Raw genomic sequence first — 23038 nt, 5'->3', positions numbered from 1 at the left:
GACTTTTCTAGATGTGAAATGTGGCACAAGACCCTGTGCTTCCACTGCTATTACCTGTGCAGTCTCTGAGCCTCATGACAGACGGATCCTGTCTGATGAGTAAAATTTGGGATGATGCTATATATAGTTTCTAATTTGCTTCCTCCCCAGCCCCTTCACTATTAATTATGGACATATTTTCAGAAAAGTAAATCTCTCTGTACAACAAAAAATTTGCAAATAAATTTAAGGCCAAATTCAAACCTCCTGTTTTAAAATGTTATTTTTATTATAATTACATAAGTAGTAAATCTTGGATGTAAGGTAAATTCAAACAACACGGAAGTGTATATAACATCTATATTTCGCCACAACCCTGGAAATATCCATTACTGTAATTTGGTGTATGTATAATTTATATATATTATACGTTATTTGAAGAGCTTTATAGAAAGACCTCTTTGTAGGAGAACATCCTCCACACCCAGCCACCTGAAAATACTGAATTCAGTGTTTGTACACTGTCCTGGCAATGCAGAAGAGTCATAAAAACTAAAGGCTGAGCATTTCTTATCTTCATCAACTTTTAGACCTTGAACCCTCTATTTTCTTTACAAGGCCTTTCCTTTTCAACATTAATACGAACTGGCTTATGTTTCTCCTTCCAATGAATAGCTAAACAAATATACCCAAAATCCTTCCCTACAAATCAATATTCCTAAGCCACATCCTCCCCTCTCTCCTCTCATTTTCATAAACAACAAACTTCTCAAAGCAGGGGGAACTGTATTCACTGTCTCCACTTTCTAACCTCCCTGTCATTCCTCAACCCACCCCTGTCTATTGCCTCTCCATTCAGCTGAAGCTGCTCTCAACAAGGTCACCAATAGCATCATTGTTATAAAACCCAAAGGAGTTCCTTTCAGCCCTTATCTATATAAATGAGCCCATGTTTCGGATGAAAACAATACATGCTCCTTGTTTTTGGTTGTTGTTAAAAACAAATCACAAACTTACAGAAAATTTGCTGATATAAAACAAAGAATCGGGCTTCCCTGGTGGCGCAGTGGTTGAGAGTCTGCCTGCCAATGCAGGGGACACGGGTTCGAGCCCTGGTCTGGGAAGATCCCACATGCCGTGGAGCAACTAGCCCCGTGAGCCACAAATACTGAGCCTGCGCGCCTGGAGCCTGTGCTCCGCAATGAGAGGCCGCAATAGTGAGAGGCCCGCGCACCGCGATGAGGAGTGGCCCCCACTTGCCACAACTAGAGAAAGCCCTCACACAGAAACGAAGACCCAACACAGCCATAAATAAATGAATAAATTAATTAATTAATTAATTAAAAAAAAAACAAAAAAAAAAAACAAAGAATCCCCTGTCCCACCCCCTTCCCTGGACCATATGAGAGCAAGTTGCCAACACGATGCCCCATAGCTCCCAAATACTTTAGAGTGTATGTCTTACAGACAAGACCATTCTCCTGTATAACCAGAAGACAACCATCAAAATCAGGAAATTATCATTAATAAAATTTATCACAAGCTAATCCTCAGACCCTGTTCAAGTTTTGCCAGTTGTCTTAACGATGTCCTTCATAGCAAAAGGATCCAGGACAGAATCTTGTACTGTGGTGTCTCTTTAGTTTTCCATAGTCTAGAAAAGTTCCTCCGTTTTGTCTTGACTTTCATGACCTCGACATTTTTGAAGACTGTGGGCCGGTTATTTCGTACCCTCTTCTCCCTCCCTTCCCCTTCCATTGCCCGCTGCCCTGAGACTTTCAGAGCTACAGTTCTAGATCTGACCACCAGGGGAGTATCTATCAACACTGACTACATTTTACAAAGGAAAAGCCATGATTCTTTTTTTTTTTTCCTACTCTTATTACAGTGACTCACCAAACTGTTTGCTAAATCCTTTCTACTTTCCAGGTCTGTTTTGTGTATGACCTCTCTGGCATGTGACTGATTTGAACCAACACTTCACCTAAGAAATTATATAAATGGCAAATTGGTACATGAAAAGGTGATCAACATTATTCGTCAATATGGAAATGTAAATTAAAATTACAGTGAGATATCACTACACCCCTATGAGAATGGCCAAAATTAAAAATGCTGACCATACTAAGCACTGACGATATTGTGGAGGATCAAACCCTCATACACTGCTGATGGGAATGAAAAATGGTATAACTACTTCAGAACCAGTTTGGTAATTTCTTACAACATTAATCTTACATCTACCCTATGCTCCAGCCATTGAACCCCTAAGTATTTACCCTACAGAAAGAAAGCATGTGTCCCTGTAAAGACTTAAACCCAAATGTTCATACCAGTTTTATTTAAAAGAGCTTCATGTTGGAAACAACCTCATATCCCTCACCAGGTTAATGGATAATACAAACTGTGATATATCTGTATAATAGAATACTACTCAGCAATAAAAAGAAACTATCTATACAGGCAACAAATGGATAAATCTAGAAATAGGCTGAATGAAAGAAACTAGGGAAAAAGTACATTCTATACAATTCTATTTACATAAAATCACAAACAATGAAATTAATTAATAGTGACAGAAGTTCAGTGGTTGCCTGGGAACAGGAAAGGTCCGGGGGAGGAAGTTGGAGGCCAGAGGCAGGTGAGTGGGAGATTACAAAGGGGCACGAGGAAGTTCATTATCTCCACTGTAGTGTTGGCTTCATGATGTAGACATATACAAAACCTTATTAAAGCATACACTTCAAATGTGTGCAATGTATTGTATGTCAATCATAGGTCAATAAAGCATTTAAAATATATTTTTCTAAGTCTTTGATGCAATTAGAATAACCAGGAGAACAATACCCATCAATATGCTCTTATCATATTAATAGGTCAACACCATGTCTCACCAAATTCGTCTACACCACATATTACCAAAATACAAATCATCTTTTGCAATGAGGTATGTTGAAATATTTAGTGAAAGTTGATGAACATGTCCTTCTGAAGTACAGACTAAAAATATTATTTCTTGGAAAATAATCATAAAGATATTTTAGAATATCTGGTTATTTTAGGGGACATGGCTGAATATTATTATAATAGGGAAGCTCTAGAGTAATTATTATTTTTCAAAATACTAAATCCTCATAACTGACATTTTATACTAACAGTTGGAAACTTTTGGGCATTTAAACATTTCGTTATGCAATGGATAAAAATGTGGTGAGTAGGGAAGACTCCATGGTACAATCACAGATTGCTAGGAAAAACAACGTAGCATATTTCTTTTGTTTTTTCTTTGTTTTTTAAAGAAACTGTTTATTTTCCATCAACCTATTTCCATTTTGAGTTTATGGAAGAACAGTTTAAGACCACTCAGTGGTTGTTCCTACCCACTCAATGGCCTGAGCAGTGGGAGCTGCAGACCAGTCTTCAGTGGCAGGCTGAGCAGTCCAGTCTTCAGTGGGGAACTGCTGAATAGGCACAGAGGGCACCTGCACACCTTCAGACCAGTCCACCACCTCAGGCTGAGTAGCAGTGAACTCAGGAGCTGGAGCAGTCCATTCACCCTGAAATTCCTCCTTGGCCACAGCCTTCTCAGCTGCCGCCTGCTCTTCCTTTTTAATCTCTTCAGGATCTCTGTAGAAGTAGAGATCAGGCATGACCTCCCATGGGTGTTCATGGGAGATGGTGCCACACATGTGCAGAACTTCCCGGGCAAGCATCCACCATATCAGACCCACTGAGTGAGCTCCCTTGTTGTTGCATGGGATGGCAATGTCCACATATCTCAGAGGAGAGTCTGCGTTACACAGAGCAATGGTAGGCAGGTTAGCGTAAGAGGCCCCAGTGAGAGGCTGGTGGTCAGCCCTGGGATCAGTAACCACTAGAAGTCTTGGCTCCCAGAACGCTGCCTGGATCTGGTTAGTGAAGTTTCCAGAAGTGAAGCAGCCAGGAATAGGAGTGGCTCCAGCAGCAGGAGCAAACTTCAGGCCAGCTCACTGGCCAGTATTCCTGGAGGATATGAAACTGACATCAGCTGGGTTTTCAATGGCAACAATGGCACGAGCTTCCAACAGAAGCTTCTCCCAGGTTCCCTTCAGATTTATGATGTAGATGTCATCACTTTTCCTTTTGTAGATGTATTGTTCCATTTGGAAGTCAAGGTTGGTGTCACCTAAGTGGGTTTCTGCTGCAAGGAATTTCAGGACATCCTTCTCCTTCATTTGCAGAACTTCAAGGGCTCCAGACATTGTGAAAGTTTCCCTTTAAGTTCCAGTGGGAATACAGAACAATGCCGTATGGACCCCTGTCTGGCTGGCACGGAAAAGGCAATTGCATATTTCAATACCCATCTGAGACATACGTGAGAATCACTGACTATTATTTACACAGTTAGAAAATATATATGTAAACTTATTGCATATGCATATTAAACATCAAGCAGCTCCCTCAAGCTATAGAATTCATTGCTTTTGCACAAATAAGGCATTTCTAAGATGGGCCTCAGGACTACTACAAAGCAAGTAGCTGCTGATGGAATGACATTCCACCTGCTAAACCTCTTTCCCATGATGAGATCAAAGTAGCTTCTCTACTTTTAGGCTAGAATCTCACAGGAGCTATTTCATAACATGCTTTTGTCCAGATCTATGAACTCACTAGAGCCAGGTGTCATATTCCACCAGGAAGTGAAGTGTTGTGGTTTCCTGAGGACTGCTGACCTTGAATCTGGAGTAGAAGCTCCAGCAGCCATCAGGACACATGCTCAGAACCTGCCCCCTTCAGACATCTGATATGACCAAGGCCACCGGCATGAGAAGCTGCACAGGGAGAGACAGATCCAGCAATTACCATCCTTTACTGGTAACTGTGTGCCCTGCACCATGCTAGGCACTGGGTTAGTGACATAGACAGTGAAACAACTGGGCAGTGATCCAAACTACCAGATGTTACAATGGGTTTCTCACCAGGGCCTTTTTCTTTTCCTTTCCTCATCTCTCCCCCAACAACGAAGTTGATAATAAATAAGAAGTGGCCAAACATTCATGATCCCACAATAACCACAGGACTATAGGCTTATTCATGTGTTATCACTGAATGTTCACAACGATCCTGTGGGGAAAGCATTCTTATCCCCATTTTACAGAGAGGAAAGCTGAGGCTTAGAGTCGTTACCTGTGTCACCTCCCGCGCCCCTGCCTTTAGAAGGAAAGTGGCTCCAGGACACCCCTGGAGCAGGACACTGCACCCACTGGGGCCGGGTGGGACCCCAATGGCTTTACCTACGAGACAGCGGGGGCACCTAGCCCCAAAGCGGGAAACAGGCGACATGGAAGCGGATCCCTTTGTCTCCCCACACCCTAGGGCGGTCCAGCCGCCACTGCCGGGACGCACACCCTCAGCTGAGTCCCAAACACCTGAAGGCGGGACCTGTGCTACTTGTCAGGTCACGTCAGTCATGCAGAAAAGTCGTCACGGTCGCCTTATTGACGTCAGGTTTCCATGGCAACCGCGAGGCGCAGACTAATCCCCCACACCGGAAATGCCTCTTGCACACTCCTCCACTCCCTGGATTTCGGTGAAAGCAGAGGACCTTAATTAGCTCTGGCTACCACCAGAGAAAGCATACTAATTAGAGGCACTAGACTGGGATCCGGAAAATTGGCGAACTCTGCCCAGGCTGATGGAAAAAATAGTCCCTGTTGTCAGGAATATGTTTGCTTTAAAGAGACAAGAGCGGAGTTATTCTCAGTATACAGAGACCCAGGGAAGTATCCTAGGATTCTTGGAGATGAGCTAGCCCTCAGAGGGCTAACAGAAGTTCGTCATCTGTGGTAGAACAGTAACAGAATGTCTATAATCGTGGGATTGAATGATCTAGGAAGTCGGAAAAAAGTCATTTATTTATTTATATATTTATTAAGTAATTTAAAGAAACATTCAGAGGTGCTTCAGGGAGGCAGGCCTAGAAAAATATAATCATTTAATAGGCAGAAAGAAACCTAGTCAATTCCCCATACAATTGGCTTCTGTTGGGGAAATTCTTATTCTCCATTCGTGATATTTTCTTCCATGAGGAGGGACATCCATGACCAAAATACTTCTAGCCTCTCTGTAATTCACTTCTCTATTGTGGGAATCACTTATCTGATGAGTGACTTTGGAAGGAGGAACACACAGCCCAGACCCTTTCCCTTCAAAATTCTTGAAGCAAGCTGCCTTTATAGAACACATGTTTACTCTGCTCTCAGGGGTGGGTCTAACAATAGATCCACAGCTCTTCTCCCCTTTTCTGAGTCCTGCTGGCTCCCCAACTTTTCCCATGATCCATTACAAAATGCTTGTGTCTTTAAGGGGTCCCCCAAACACACCCTTTATCCACATCTGGGCTCTAACTCAAGAACTATGACAAAAGAATAAAAAGAACAAAACATCAATTCTATTACTTATAAAGGTGATACTGGAGAAAATGACTTAGATTTGCAGGCAATTGGGCTTCTTTTTTAATGAACTCCAGAATCATACTGACTTGACCAACTAAAAGTGCTTCATGAGACAGTCATAAAGGCCAAAGACTACAATGCAGAGTTATTTACTGCTGGTGAAGAAGCTCTGTCTATATGTGCTCAAGGAAAGTAACTTCCTTGCCAAAGGTTATCCCTGTAGCAGGAGAATGTTTCAGGAAACAATCTGAGAATCACTTTTCAAAGTGAGTAAACACCCCTTGTTCTATTACTCACCAAGCAACGTTCTCAGGGTATGGTGTTCCATGTGGTTCATGGAGCCAATTGTAGCAACAACCTCTCAGTTCCTTAACACAGGAGATTGCATTGGAGACTCCCCTTGTGGAGGGGGATTGGAATTAGGTTCTAAATTCCAAAAGTAGGGTGAAAATCATATGTCATGAAAATTTCCTGTGGAAATCCCTTCAAGAAGGAATAGAAATGTTCAGAAATCGATACTCACATATAAAGCTATATGCAATCTATAGCCGAAGCTATAATGAAGTCCTACCAAGGCTTCAGGAATCAGTGAATCCCTATCCTTTCCAATGATTACAGACCACAGAAAAAAAGTACACTCCAAATGCATGTTTTGGATATCCATTTCTACTTAATAAAGTCCCCCAAATAATAGTCATTTATTATCTCTCAGGATTCAGTATGTTGACTCAGCTCAGTTGAGTGTTTTTCTGCTCCACATGGTCTCTGTCACTTTAGGTCACAGTCATCTGGAGGCTTAATTCAGCTAGGACATCCAAGAAGGTATACTCACATGGATGATTGGTGCTGATTGGGGGGCTCAACTGGGGCTGTTAAACTTAGATTCACAGTCTCCTACCCCAGCGTGTCCAGATTTAGCAAATAAAAATAAAAGACACCAAGTTAAATTTCAATTTCAGATAAACAAAATCACATTGCATTTGACATACTTATGCTAAAAATTATCCCTTAGTTCTCTGGAATTCAAATTTAATTGGGTGTCCTGATTTCATCAGGCAACCCAACACAAAGAAAGCTTTGTGGAGGAGAACCAAGGTGCTAGTGGTGAGGTATGGCTGTCTTGTCTTCACGATGTATGTGACGAAAAAGCATGGGCTCCTACCAGAAACAGGTGGCAAAGAGGCTTCTCCCCAAGCCCACTGCCGTAACTATGGATATAACCAGCAGCCTGGGCACCTTTAGTTGCTGGTGACAGATCTGTACAAAATGTATCAGGACACATACTGCTGGGGTGGTCATCTCTGTTCTTCCTGTGTTTACCTTCCCTGCAGCAGGGAGCCAGTCTTGATGCCCCTTCCCCTTGCCTCCAGGGAAGTTTGTGACAGGGTTTGGAGCAGGAGCTGTCTGACACCTGTGTTTCTTCCATCTTTTGTAAAACCTTAAACTTACAGTAAGGATTGGGCTGTTTCTACCTGCTAGAGTGGAAGGCTTCTGAGAGCCTGGAGAGGGAGAAGAAGGGAGATTTCTCCCACACTGGGATGAGGTCAGAGATCTACATGTCCCTCCAGGAGCAGGGACGTCCCTAGCACTGCTCCATATCAATGCTTGTGGTGGTTCTGTGGATGGTTCATCAAGTCTGGGCAACCAGCAGTAAGAGAGAGTTTCTCTTTTGAATCAAGGAGTCAGGGGGTCTGAAGACACTGAGTCATCTGTGTTGATGGTTCAACCCTGAACAGTGTGGACAGATGGGTCATGATGGCAGGGGTCTCACCCGGCTGCCTCAGGAAGACAAGATCCCACAAGTGGGACTTCTTTGTCAAAGAGTATGGACATTGAATATTTTTAATCTTTACTGTTTAGTTGACCTTTATAATCTTATTAGTATTTAACACAAACAACCACAAGACAAGAGCACCTGTTTTTGCAGATCTGAGTTCATGATGGGTTTTACATTTTTGTTATTTGCTAATCTGATATCCTGGTACTAGAACGTTAGATCATTTTAATCTTTCTTTGTTATATTTTCCTATAAATGGCATATTTCACATTTGTGCCTCAGAATATATCCTGAAATAATTCCAGAATTTGAAAAGAAAATCTGATCAGTGACTTTATGTTTATGCTGCATCCTCTTTAAGTGGAAAATGTGGGGCTACAATAACTCCATTCACTGCTGGTGAAGGACAGATTGGTACAACTTCTTTGCAAAGACATTGGCAATATCTATGAGAGAAGAAACAGTGAGGTCCCCATCAGCTGCTGCACTCTTGGACACTGGCTACAGAACTTCTTGGGCACCTGTGTCCCAGGAAATATGTGAAAGAATGGTCAGGGCAGCATGGAATCATATCAAAGCAACCCCACAGTCACCTTACTAGAGAAATCTAAAAACCCCCCACTATTTTCAGATTTTAAAAAGGTTGCTAAAGGGAACTAGCTCTATGATAGTACTTATATATTTATAGCTGAAACATGCACACAATTATATACCTTACATTATTCTCACAACAACTCTGGGAGGATGGCATCATTATTCCCATTGACAGATGACAGATTCATTCACTAATGGAAGATCAATCTTCCAGAGGCATCTTTTAAGGAACAGGAATGGGATCTACCTCCTACCCTCCCCAAAGGGCAGCCAACAGTCTCCTTGACAGATGATGACCTTCTAGAACTTAAAACTTGTAGTTTTACATGTTTCTAAACTGTGCCCACTGAGATAATACTCGCTCCCCATCCCCTCTCCTTGAAGAAGCTGATGGTGCAGATGAAATCCTAGTGCATGGTCCTGTAGAGGGTAATGGGTCTGATGTCAAAGTCAAGGGTTTGTGATTCATGCCTCCCCTTTATCTGCACTCTCTTCATCTAAGGGCTCAATGGGAAACTGTTTATCCAATATCAATCTAAAGGGTAAAATAAAGGGACATAAAATAATGGGGAATTAAAGAGAATGGTTTGATGATCTTCTTACCTCACCCTGGATTCCTCAGCAAAGCCATCCTGCAACACAGAAATGGCCCCAAACCTCCTTTATTACGGAAGTGTGAATATGTGTTATTTCTGACTGCCATGTTTCCAGGTGATTTCTATGGCAGATATGTCTCAGGGTCTCTCATAAGGCTGCAGTCAAGGCAAAGGTAATGGCTACAGCTACCTGAAGGCTAAACAGGGGGAGGCTTAGATAACAGTCATCACTTTCTAGGAGGGAGGAGAAAAGTGGGCCATGTCTCACATTTCTTGAAGTCCTACAATGTGCCATATACTCTGTGGAGGGTTCCCCATTTACTCCTCCCTATAGTCCTGTAAGGAAAGCATCATGGGTGCCCTTTTACAGATGAAAAATGGCAGGCTAACAGAGGCTAAGCAAGCATTCCTGAATGACACACCACATAATGGGCAGGGATTGCATTCCAGGTTTTGTCTCCATCACAATTTTCCATTCATCCTCAGTGAAGCCAATATGGCCTCCCACCAAGAATCTGAAAATTGGTTCTTGAGAATAGGGGAAGGAAGTAGACATTACAATGGTTTTTGGCCCTCCAAAGGTCCACAGTACATAAACAGATATAAACTATATCTATGGTATTAAAATTTCACATTCTATGCAGTAAAGTGTTGGCAAAGAAAAACTGTCTAAAGAGCCTCCTTGAGGGAGTAATAATGAAAGTAAGTTGAGATACATTGTGTATACCCAGGGATCTCTTATGTAGGTGACAGGGCTTAAGGACTGGTCATTTACACTCCCCTATGGGCACTCACTCAAACACCCCTCTTGGGGATGATGATGATGATGACAGAAATGAAATCCTGTCCCTGGGGCCAAGACACCTGTGAATGGGGACCAAGTGAATTGACTGGTTTTAAGGTGGTAGACAAGGTCTCAGTCAGAACAGGTGCTTCCTCTAGCATAGGTGGTCTGAAGAGTAGGATATTAATGTTGACAAAACTATTTTATGCAAGTGGAACTCTAAATTGTATATCCTTTAATCTTTACATTTATTTGAGTAAACTATTATTAAATCCACTGTTTACATCAGAGTATAGGAAGTTTGGAGAAGTTAGATAAAAGGGGGAAACTGCTTTGTTAATGCCTGCTTAGTAGTGTAACCTGGACTTCACTAAAGCTTCTCCTATTGTGTATTGAAGTCACCAGGACATGTCCTAATCCTAATTTCTTTCAGTGCTCATATTTCATGCTGCCTAGGCTATCAATTTTTTAAATATAATGAGCCATATTACTTTTAAATTATAATATTAAAATTTAAAAGACTGTATTACAAAATAATCATTAAAACTTGCTTGACAAGGCTGGAGTAAATACTTGAAAATTATATGAAGTGAATTCTCATGATACTGAAGCATTCCCAGGAACAAATATAAACAGATAATCTAATGATGTTGTGATAGGCAGCCCCTAAAACAGTCTCTAATAATCTTCGCCTCCTGGCATTCACTTCCTTATATAATTTGGCCTATTGTGTGTGGGCTGGAGTTAGTGACTTCCTTTAATGGCTAGAATATATGAGAAGAGATGGGGTTCAATTTTGAGACAAGGTTACAAAGAGGCTGTGTCTTCCTTGTTGGTCTCATGCTCATTCTGAGAGAAGCCAGCTGCCATGTTGTGAGCTACCCAAGTAACAAGGAACCCAGGTCTCTGGCCAGAAGTAGTGAGGCCCTGAGACCTGCCAGTAACCAGCTACCTTTGCCTTGATTGCAGCCTTGTGAGAGACCCTGAGCCAGAGCCTTCCACTTTAGCTTCTCCCTGATTCTTGATCCAAAGAAATGGTGTAGTATTATATATTTGTTATTTTAAACATCTAAATTTTTGAGTAATTTATTTTTCACCAATAGATAACTAATATAAATTAAACAGAATTAATGCAAAGAGCAATATACATGTCTTAGAAACATTTAAAAACACAGCTAATGAAATAAAAATGAAAACATAAAGAGATACTATTTTTGATGCAATAAACCAAGTTGCAAAATATGAATAAGGTGATTCCAATATTGAAAAAATATATGTATGAATAAATATTTTTGTGTATCTGTGATTACGATAATAATTCACCTATAGAGAAACACATCTGGAGAACATGCACCCGCCTGTTGATAATAGACACCTTTGGATCAGGAGACAGGAGTCAGGCAGGAGGGAGATTCAGGGTAATTTAATTTTATACATGTACAGTTCTATATCGCTTGAAATTCTATAAACAGAAAAAATTATTGATAAAAATTTGAAAACACAAAATACTTTCACAGATAAAGTAGTTATGGTTTTATTGTTTTGGAAATGTATTCAAAGAATACTGATTTATACAGAAAAGAATCTGATTACAATTTTTGACAATGGATCTGTACACGTAAGTGTGTGTCAGTGTGGGTTTCTCTGGCTGAAACTTGATAATATCTGTGTGCTTCCATGTTTCAAGTTCTATCAGCTTATATATTCATGGGCTGTGGATCCTTGTTATTTGGATTCAAAATCCTTGATGGGTCCCTTTTTAAGTTTGTGAGCTTACGCAAAGTACTTAACCTCTTAGTTTCTTGTCTATTTCATCGATACAATAGGGATGAAAATGTCACATAATAGTTTTATGAATAAATGTTGCCTGGGCCAAAACAAATGTTACCTAATTTTGATACTGTGATATGTTTAAAGGCCACTAGTATTTTTGCAAGCATAATAATATAGTTGATTTATATCAGTTTCAGGTGTACAGCATAGTGATTCAACATTTTTATAGATTATACTCCATTTAAAGTTATTATAAAATAATGGCTATGTTTCCCTGTGCTGTACAATATACCCTCGTAGCTTTTTTATTGTATACATAGTATTTTGTACCTCTTAACTCCCTACCCCTATCTTGCCCCTCCTCCCTTCCCTCTGCCCACTTAGTGAGCAAAATTGGGCACCACTGTGCTATAAGGTAATGGTTACCCACTGGTAACCACTAGTTTGTTCTCTGTATATGTGAGTCTGTTTCTTTTTTGTTAAATTCACTAGTTCATTTTATATTTTAGATTCCACACATAAGTGATATCATACAGTATTTGTCTTTGTCTAATTTACGATGATAAGCATAATATGTTCCGAGTCCATCTATGTTGTTGCAAATGGCAAAATTTTATTATTTTTTATGGCTGAATGACATTCCATTATATATATACCACATCTTCAATAACCATTCAGCTGTTGATGGACACTTAGGTTGCTTCCATATCTTGACTATTATAAATAAGGCTGCTATGAACATTGGGGTGCACGTATCTTTTCCAATAAGTGTTTTTGTTTTCTTTGGAGATAGACCCAGGAGTGGAATTGCTAGATCATATGGGAGTTCTATTTTTAGTTATTTGAGGAGCCTCCATACTGCTTTCCATAGTGTCTGCACTAATTTACATTCCCAAAAACAGTGTACAAGTGTTCCCTTTTCTTTACATCCTTGCCATTTGTTATTTGTAGAATTTTTTGATGATAGCCATTCTGACAAGTGTGAGGTGATATCTCATTGTGGTTTTGATGTTCATTTCTCTGATGATTAGCAACGTTGAGCATCTTTCCATGACCTGTTGGCTATCTGTATGTCTTCTCTGGAAACAAGTCTATTCAGGTCTTCTGCCCATTTTGTAATCAGTTTGTTTGGTTTTTTGCTATTGAGTTGTATGAGCTGTTTATGTTTTGGATATTAACCCTTTATTGGTCATATCATTTGCAAATATTTTTCTCCCACTCAGTAGGTTATCTTTTTGTCAAACTGGGTTTTGATGCACCACCAAATTAATCAAATTCAAGGGTTTTGCTCAAAGTATCCATGAGTATGAATGAAAGCATCTTAATTCTGACCTCAATTACTATAGTTTGTTACCTATTAGCAAACACGTTGTAATGCAGATTTTAATTGTAATGATTTAAAAGGAAACTCTCTAATTTTGAGAATATAAATTATTTTTGAGAAACATGTATTTCTACTTGGTTTTGCCAATGATATTCTTACAGCTGTTAATTCATTTCCATTGAGAAATGATATATAGCTTTTCTGTTAAAAGAAATATCTGGGTGATATGGTTTTTGTGTGTGTGTGTGGGGGGGGTCTATAGGTATAATTTGCTACAAATTGTAACAATTTAAAATTATTATAAATTGGAGGAATAGTCTCCCGTGATCTGAAACTATTATACAGTTCAGCAAAGAAATCACTAGTCATTGAAAAACTAGTGAACATAGTAGTTTGCAACATACATCTTTATTGTTTCACTTTTATAAAACTAATTAACATAAACAAAAATACCAATCAGCATTCATGTAGGAATTATACTTGATCATCACTGTCTGTTTATGGATACAAATATTGCACCAAAATCAATGAAAGCCTTTTGTGAGAATCAATTGGCTATACGAATTTATAATAAAGAAGATTTTATATTGCATTATTTGTAAGTAGAATGCTGCATATCTTTTTATCAGTGAATTTATAATACATATATGAGTGTGTGTGTGTGTATGTGCATGCACATATTTTTTCAGAGAACATATTGTTAAGCTAAACACACCACTGTGTACCTAAATGCTATAATATCAAATAATCTCTCCTAAATTTCCTGCCACTTACCTATTCTAGGCCTCAAATTTACTCCATTAAAGATTATCCCATTAGCTTAAAATGTTGAGCCCTTTCAAAAGGCAACTATTTCTCAACAGGGTATTGATGGAAGCTCAATTATATATACTTTTTTAAACATCTTTATTGGAGTATAATTACTTCACAATGGTGTGTTAGTTTCTGCTTTATAACAAAGTAAATCAGTTATACATATACATATATCCCCATATCTCTTCCCTCGTGCATCCCCCTCCCTCCTACCCTCCCTCTTCCACCCCTCTAGGTGGTCAGAAAGCACCGAGCTGATCTCCCTGTGCTATGCGGCTGCTTCCCACTAGCTATGCAGCTCAATATCAAAAAAACAAACAACCCAATCCAAAAATGGGCAGATGACCTAAATAGACACTTCTCCAAAGAAGATATACAGACTGCCAACAAACACATGAAAGAATGTTCAACATCATTAATCATTAGAGAAATGTAAATCAAAACTACAACAAGATATCATCTCACACCGGTCAGAATGGCCATCATCAAAAAATCTACACAGTAAATGCTGGAGAGGGTGTGGAGGAAAGGGAACCCTCTTGCCCTGTTGGTGGGAATGTAAATTGATACAGCCACTATGGAGAACAGTATGGAGGTTCCTTAAAAAACTAAAACTAGAACTACCATACGACCCAGCAATCCCACTACTGGGCATATACCCTGAGAAAACCATAATTCAAAAAGAGACATGTACCAAAATGTTCATTGCAGCTCTATTCACAATAGCCCAGAGATGGAAACAACCTAAGTGTCCATCATCGGATGAATGGATAAAGAAGATGTGGCACATATATACAATGGAATATTAGCCATAAAAAGAAACGAAACTGAGTTATTTGTAGTGAGGTGGATGGACCTAGAGTCTGTCAAACAGAGTGAAGTAAGTCAGAAAGAGAAAAACAAATACTGTATGCTAGCACATATATATGGAATCTAAAAAAAAAAAAGGTCATGAGGAACCTAGGGGCAAGATGGGAATAAAGAGGCAGACCTACTAGAGAATGGACTTGAGGATACGGGGAGGGGGAAGGGTAAGCTGGGACAAAGTGAGAGAGTGACATGGGTGATATGGTTTTAAAGCAGTGGAAATAAAAACAAAACTTGTCTCAAATCGTCACAGTAAACTGAAACTAGCTTTTATATTGTTTTCAGTTGTCAGCAAGGAAAACCATAAAGTTAACTATGTATGTCAGTGTTTGGTAGTGTTGCTGTTATTTGCAATTTCCCTCCATCCTTGAATGTATTTTCTACATTGTGTAAACTGAGTGTGAATTCCTGTTATGGTTGTAAACAAAGTCCATAAAATTATATCCAATAAATAAAGAAAGGCCTGGTGACTCAGTAGGAAGAGTAAAGGCCGGGTTCAGAAGACATGGGTTCCAGTCTGGAATCAGCCAATGAGTAGGAGCATGACATGGGGCAGTGTGGGACATGAAGGTCCCAAACCTCAGGTTCCCCATCCCGGGAATGAGGATTCTCCCCCTCATAGGGTCCTTGTCAGGATTTATTGAATTCACAAGGCAGTGAAGGTCACAAAAGTGCCTTAGTCTCAGCCAGGCCTGAAATCTGAGGCTCGGTTTCCTTATCAGTAAAGAATGAATCACAATATGGAGTTTGTAGTTATGTCAAAAGGATTAAGTGTTATGTGTAGATGAAAAGATAAACCAGTGTCCTATTATGCACATAATTAATGAGAATATAAAAATGATGATAACTCATCAGGGGTTAATGGAACGTTTTACTTCCTTCCTTAATTTTTCTTTTACTATTTGCCAAATTCATTTAAATGTTTTGAAATATATTTAAGAGTATTCCATGCAGCAAATTATTCAAAAACTTTCAAGCCTGGAATTTTACCTCTGGAAGGTTCATTTGGTCTTTGCTATGCAAAACTATGCCTGCTAAAAATCACAGTCTCTCGTTGTAGTACTCATGGGCTCTTGTAGAGGAAGGAGCATCAATCCACAGCCTCCTCAACTTCTCTGAACTACACGCTCCGATTGCTGTCTGTGGAAGAACTCTGCATTTCCGTTGCTGAACTGACCTGTGTCCCCAGCATCCCTCTCAAAAGTGGCAGAGAGAATCTGAGGCAACTCTTCAGACAAGATATTTGAAAATTTCAGCGTCTTAAATCCACTGTGTGATGCTACAGCCTATGAAACATTGTGAGCTCACATTCTTTGGTCCCCTTTCGCATGAAACATATGTCTGGAGATGGTAAAGGTGGTGGAGTTACTAGATGCCTAGTGGTAATCACACCAGTAGGGTATGTCTGAGACTTCTCACGTGAAGTGAAGTTTAAGCTGAGACCTGAGCCTAAGGAGGCTTTAGCCAGCAGAAGAGGAGAGGGTGGAGACTAGCCAGATATAACAGGAAGGAAATACCCTGTAACCTGGTTTATCCATTTGGAAAATCCAGAGTGGCAATCCCTTACCCAGAAGTTTGTCACGCTGGGAAAAACTTTGTGAAACCTAACAGGACAGTTGTAGAAAGTACCTGAACCCCTTCTGCCCTCCTTGCTCCCACCTCAGGCCTTTACTCACCACCAGCCCTCTAAGAGGAGTCCTATATTATTACTCTGATTTCTATCTGTGAAACCATAGAGAAGAAGAAAATCGTTAGGTAAAGCAATTTGAGCATGATTTTATTTTACATGTTCTTCCACCACTCGCAATGCAAGGTAACTTTTAATAGATTTTTCTTTCCCTTTCCCAAATAACATTTTTCACTGGAGAAAACTCAGAAATTGGAGGTCTGTGCCACCTGGTGAGCATATCTGGAATGGCAGCTTGGATGTCACATAACAGGAAGCCTTGGCAGGAAGAAGGGAGAAAGGTGCCCATCGGACGGAAATATCTGGAAGATTTTGTGGCGAATGAAGCATTAAGGATGAGTTAGACCCCAGGCACATTAAGTCTAGTGGCAAGAATTTTCTTCAGCCCCTTCCTCCCAATAGTGACCGGAAACATTTATATGTATAATTGAGAGACAAGGGTAATGTGAAAAAATATATAGATTTATATATAAACACAGTTAAGTCACATACATAATTATTTTGCGATAAAATTCCCAGCTAGGTATATACTATAATGTTATAAAAGTTTGCATCATTTATTCTTCTGATTTCAAATTAATATCTTTCCAAAACTAATGAAATGCAGGAAAGTGTATATGCTAGAGAAAATATTTTTCTATTTTTTTCATCTTTTTACATAGCAAGATGTATATTTTCGGTAATTTAGTTTATATTTCCAGGATGTATTTCTCTGTGTACAGTACTATATAAGTAAGTTTACATGAACATACTTACTCTTCCAAAATTTGCTCACAATATGCATACATACTATGTATACATATGTTATATGTGTATGCTTATGTGTATATGCATACGTAAATATATGTACACATACATACATGCATATATAATTGTTTTTGTTTAATCTTTATATGTTTGTGATTCATAGTTCTTATTTAAATTTTTTAATAGACTTTGAATGATGCTCTTTTACTAATCAGATTTATTTATATAATATAATATTAAACATTTGGCTATAAAATATGTTCCAAACACTTTCCCAATAATTCGCATTCCTTTATATGTGACATTTCTGTTTGGGAGACATGGGGTTTTTCTAACTTTCCTTCAATTTCTCTAATTAAGTTTGTGACAGAGTTAAAAGCTTTTCTTGGGTCACTTATATCGTTTTGGTTGTCCTAGTGTCAATGCCATGCTGATAGGGTACTCAAACAGCCCTCTCCCCCATGTCTTGGTCTTGAAGGGGAAGTAGATGAAATCTACTCCCTTGAGCCTAGAGGCCTGGATATGGGGCTACAGAGATTGAACTGTCCTGGGGAATTTGTGTGGGGCTTAAGTTGAAGCAGAGGAAATTAACCTCTATGGAGGGAAGGAAATGATCATTTATGGAATTATTTTAGGCCAGAGGCACTTTACATGGTGTTTCCTATAAGCAAACATGTATTCAAATATTTTCCCCAATATTCACCAGTGTAGAATTTGGTCTAAAGCTCTTTTCCATTTTGCCCTGAAGCCATCAAGACTTTGAATCTAGAATTCCCAGTGGACTAGTATTTGATGCAACCCTATGTATTACTCATTTTTTTGTCATAGCTGTGTTATTTTTAAATTTAAAAAATCCATGAAAATTAAAGCAATTTCTGTACTGTCAAAAGAAAAACAATTAAAAGTTTGAAAAGCTGGGAGACAACATTTCAAATAGTATTACAGATTTTGTGCTCATGTGCAAGAACAAACAGGATTTCTATTAATCATCAGAGAAAGGGACAAAAGATAACCAGAAATAATTCAATTCATCTAAAAATAAAAATGCTTCTTCAGTAAAGATCTGGAAAGATGCCAAACCATTAACTGAAGAAGCGAAAATCGAAAGATGTCATAATAAATGAAAAAAATCAATTTGCATAAAATTGCTTATGAAATCGAAAATTTTAATTTATTTGTGTATTTATTTTTATACCTTGCAGCATGTGGGATCTTAGTTCCCCAACCAGGGATCAAACCTGTGTCCCCTGCATTGGGAGCACAGAGTCTTAACCACTGGACCGCCAGGGAAGTCCCTGTAATGGCAAAATTTAAAAAGAATATGTACAGAACTGCCTAACTACACAAATGTTTTAAGTTAGGTATTCACATCACCTAAAGAGAAACACATCTGGAAAATGTGCACCAATCCTTTTACATTGGATATCTTGGGTATCTGTGAGTCATGGTGAGGGGATCACGTAGATGGAAGGTGCAAAATGATTTTATTTTCTAAGTATACATTTTTAACGTCTAAGATTCTGTGATTAGGCTAATCTGTCGAGAGGAACACTTGAAAGGATCTAATAATCGACTGACAAAAAAAGTTCACGGATATTTACCATGTTATCAAAGAGTTCACATGATACTCTTTCATAAAAAGTCAGAATTTTCAATTTTTTTTTTTTGGTAGGCGGGCTTCTCACTGCTGTGGCCTCTCGCGCTGTGGAGCACAGGCTCCGGACACACAGGCTCAGTGGCCATGGCTCACGGGCCTAGCAGCTCCGCGGCATGTGGGATCTTCCCGGACTGGGACACGAACCCGTGTCCCCTGCATCGGCAGGCAGACTCTCAAACACTGCGCCACCAGGGAAGCCCAGAATTTTCAACTTTTGACTTGACAGTGTATCTGTGTATTCATATGCATTTCTGTCTTACATTTCCCTCACCTCAGATGTTCACACTCTCATGTACAGATTTTTCTTCACCTCTCTCAGGCATTGGATTTCAGGGCATAGAGATCTAGGAAGGGAAGGAGGGCAAGTAGTGGAAAATTCCAGAAGGTATTGGAAAATTCCACAAAGTTCTGGCTCATAAACTGGAAACCAGGCTCCTCCCCCCTTCCCTCTTTACAAATCCCTGTGACTTGAGACTTTCAGGGCTACAGTTGTGGTTCTAGCCACTAGGTGATATCTGCCTAGAGTGACTACATTTTTTTTAAAAAAGGAAAGGTTACGGGTTTTTGTTTGTTTCTTTGTTGTTTCTTTTAACTGTCCTTACAGTGACCCACCAAACTCTGTTTGATATTTCCTTTATATTTTCAAGTGTCTTTTGTTGTTGTTGTTTTGGTATTATCCCTCTGGAATGGGTTAGAGTTAATTCTAGCCGTTTGATTATTTTTAGAATATTCAGTTACTTTGTGTAAACTTCAGAAAATCCCCTATATTTCACCAAAAATTTAGTAAAGCTATGCATGGAGAAGTCATCTTCCATTCCGTGGAGCTCAATTTCAGTCTCTGTTTCCCCAGGTAGCATCTGAATGACCCTAGACAAGCTCCAGCACCTCAGTAAGCCTCAGCAACCTTGGAAAGTTGGTGATTCTGATATCAGAGCCCCTTGTGAGGAATTCATGAAAGAATAGAGGCAATGTAGCAAGTACAGAGCCTGGCGTACACCTAGCACACAGAGTTCTCTGGGTTTGCTGTACGAAGGAACACAATGTAGTGTAGCTGATCCAGAGTCTGGCATACAGAGCTCCCTGTGTTTGTAACCAGAAGTATCAAGGTCCCCTAAGCCTCCTGATCCCAGATGCCCTCCTCTGCAAGGGTGGTACAGTTGGAAAGAGTTCCCTGGGTGTTAGGCTGGTAGCAAACTCAGGGGGCAGTAATTACAGGAAGTGAAGTCTCCTCTGGTCCCCAGGGCTGTCCTCCTCTATGCCCTTGGGGAAGGGACTTCCTGTTAGGACTCCATCTTGTTTGTGTGGCTCTGACAAAGTGGTTTGGGGCTTGCACTCTCCTTCTTCGGCAGCCCTTCCTGATATTCTCCAAACCTCCAGCTCCAGACCCACAGATTCTCTTCACGAGCAGCCTGTGAGGAGGGTGGTGACAGATCACTGCCTTCAGGCCACCCCATGGGTGAGTTGGTCAGCATGAGACCTTGTCCTCAGATCCCCACAGGGCAGGAGGGGTTCTGGGTTCCCTCCCTAACCCCAACCCACAGGACCCCCAGCAAGCTGACCCCCCTTTAGAGAAGGCAGGCAGAGGGCTCAGGATCACTATTTCCCACTCTCTTGAGGAAATGGGCCAAGTGGGCTCTGACACATCCATCCTGATTCCATGTGGAAAACCTCCCCTCTTATGGAAATGGCCATGGCTGAGGTGAATTATTTCCCCTGGCTAAGGAAAAGGCAAAAGTCATGTGATCTTCTCAGGTCTAGGGTTTGGAGAGTAGGGAGGGTCATCTAGGTGGGGCGTGGGATTGTGTAAACTAATATTACTTGGATTTATATGAGGTGGGGGAGGGACAGAAATCCCACCATTACCACTGAGTATTACATTAACTAGTCAGGGCAAATTGTATTAGTCCATAGAAGCTTACTGAGGCTTGCTTTGTTGCCCAGCATATGATCTATCCTGGAATGTTCCATGAGTAGTTCTTATGTGCATTGTTCTATGTCAATTAAATACATTTGTTAACTTAAGTAACATTTTGAAACCTTCTCCCTCTAGCTGAGTTTTTGCCTGCCATTTTGTGCATCACTCAGTGAGCTGTGTAAAAATTTCCCACTGTGACTGTGAATTTGTCCATGCTCTATTTCTGTTAGATTTTGCTTTGCATATTTTGGCTCTATTTTAGGACATGCATACAAATTTAGAATTTTATATAAATATCTCCTTATTGCATTGAACCTGTTATCAAAAAGAAATCTCCTTCTTTCTCTAGTGATTCTTTTTTCTTTAAACTGTACCTTTACCTTTACTAATAGGGTTATACCAGCTCTCTGTAGGTTACTGTGGAAAAGGTATACATTTTGCCATTATTTTTTTATTTTAAAATTTCCTAGATGATTAAAATTTGCATGTGTCTCTTTTCAGGAGCATTTGATGGAGGGTTTCTTGTCCAGTCTGATAATAGCTGTCTTTCTATTTGGAATAATAATCTGAAATTTTTAATGTAAAAGTAGATGTAATTTGGTTTATACATACTATCTTACTGTATATTTATTTTTGTCTCTTCTAAGTTCTTTTTCCTTTCCTTTCCTTTGAAATGATTAACATTTTATAACTATTAAATTGTTACCTCATGTGGCTAGATAAACATTCTTTTGCCATTCTTGTAGTGTTTACCCTTCAGATTACAATGTACATTTTTGCCCTTTCAGTCTAATGTTAATTAATTAGTTCTTTAGAACTCCTCACACAATTAGGGGACCTTGAGACACTTTGATTCCATATACTCCCTCCAAATTTATTGTCATGCATTTTCATTGTCTATATATTTAAATCCCCAGAAGAAATTACTATCATTGTGTTATATAATCAACACTCATTTAAATTTGCCTACATATTCACAAATGTCATTAGTCTTTCTTTCCTGTATCTATGTGCCTCCACCTGGGAAGATATTTCTTCTGCCCAAGAAAGAGTCTATAATATTTCTTTTAGTTTGAGTCTTCTGGTCACAAATTTTCCGAGTTTTTGTTACAGGATGAAGAAATGAATGCCTTTTTTTAAAGAATGTTTCTCTTTAAAGCTTACTTTTTCTCCTGTTACAATAATACTGTTACACTGAGTTGATATCTTGTTACTTTTGGAAACTTCTCGAGAAATATCTCTTCAAATACCACTTCTCCACTGTTCCCTCCTCTTCTTTCCGGGACTCCCATTAACCATGTGTTAGCTATGTTCACTGCATCACCTTTAATTATCTCCCCCTCGCTTTTGGTATTCTCCATGCTATGTCTCTCCAGGCTGCATTCTGGATCTTTTCATTGGACTTATCTTTCATATCTCTAATTCTTTCGTCAGGCAGGGAGATCACCTTTGACCCTTGAACCACCACACCAGGCTAGATTTCAGGGTAGGTTTTATTGTGCCCCTAGAGCTGAGCAGAGAAGAGAGAGTTAGAGGTGAAAAGCCACTTGTCCCAGGTCACATAACCTGAACCAAGCAGAGCAGGGACTAACATCACAGACTAAACCCTGGGTCCAGACCCTTTCATCTGTGCTTGCTTTCTTCTTGGCTGTGAACACTCCCCACCTATCATTTCCTGAGAATTGGAACCACAGTGAAGTCTCTCAGCCTTTTTTTTTCTTCCTAACTATGATAATTTCCTATTTAGATTATAAAGTTGGTGGTATTTCTTCATTAGCTGTGATATTTACCCAGGAATTTTTCTGGTACTGAGACCATTGATGTGATATTCTCAATTTCAGGGTACAATAAGCAAGTAAACTCCTTACAAAGAAGAGCAAGATGCTGTCGTATTTACAGAAGGAGGTATAACAGCTGGTCTGAACAAGTCAGGCCTGGTATTCATCCTTCAGCCCAGCAACAACAAGATGGAGATCAAGCAGAAAGTGATGTTCACAAGGACAATGGAGTAAGATAGTAAGTGACCAGTCAGAATAGCTGAAGTGCACCAGCTAGTGGAACAAAATCATGTAGCTAAATATGTCACTCTTC

General features: G+C 39.6%; 1 protein-coding gene and 1 pseudogene across 2 annotated transcripts in view; one reads left to right on the top strand and one right to left on the bottom strand.

The window, feature by feature from the left end:
- Window positions 1-3114: 3114 nt before the first annotated feature.
- On the bottom strand, window positions 3115-5420 carry LOC308608903 (small ribosomal subunit protein uS2-like; annotated as a pseudogene). Its single transcript, XR_014017881.1, has 3 exons — window positions 5253-5420; window positions 4630-4790; window positions 3115-4284 (listed from the first exon to the last, which is right to left on the bottom strand). The product of XR_014017881.1 is annotated as a small ribosomal subunit protein uS2-like (transcript).
- The window catches only part of LOC308608823 (nuclear RNA export factor 3-like), a gene marked incomplete at both ends in the record, with an annotated part of 32916 nt that continues 14139 nt past the window's right edge, over window positions 4262-23038 (top strand). Inside the window, 4 exons of the mRNA XM_081222155.1 lie at window positions 4262-4298; window positions 5335-5548; window positions 7469-7617; window positions 22789-22963. Coding sequence (XP_081078281.1) covers window positions 4262-4298; window positions 5335-5548; window positions 7469-7617; window positions 22789-22963 — 575 coding nt within the window. The remainder of the gene's footprint in view (window positions 4299-5334; window positions 5549-7468; window positions 7618-22788; window positions 22964-23038) is intronic.

The sequence above is a fragment of the Mesoplodon bidens genome (genome assembly GCF_964165515.1).
Source record: "Mesoplodon bidens genome assembly, chromosome: X".
Classification (NCBI taxonomy): Eukaryota; Metazoa; Chordata; class Mammalia; order Artiodactyla; family Ziphiidae; genus Mesoplodon; species Mesoplodon bidens.
Note: the sequence above shows the minus strand (reverse complement) of the source record. Positions and strands in the feature narration are given on the sequence as shown.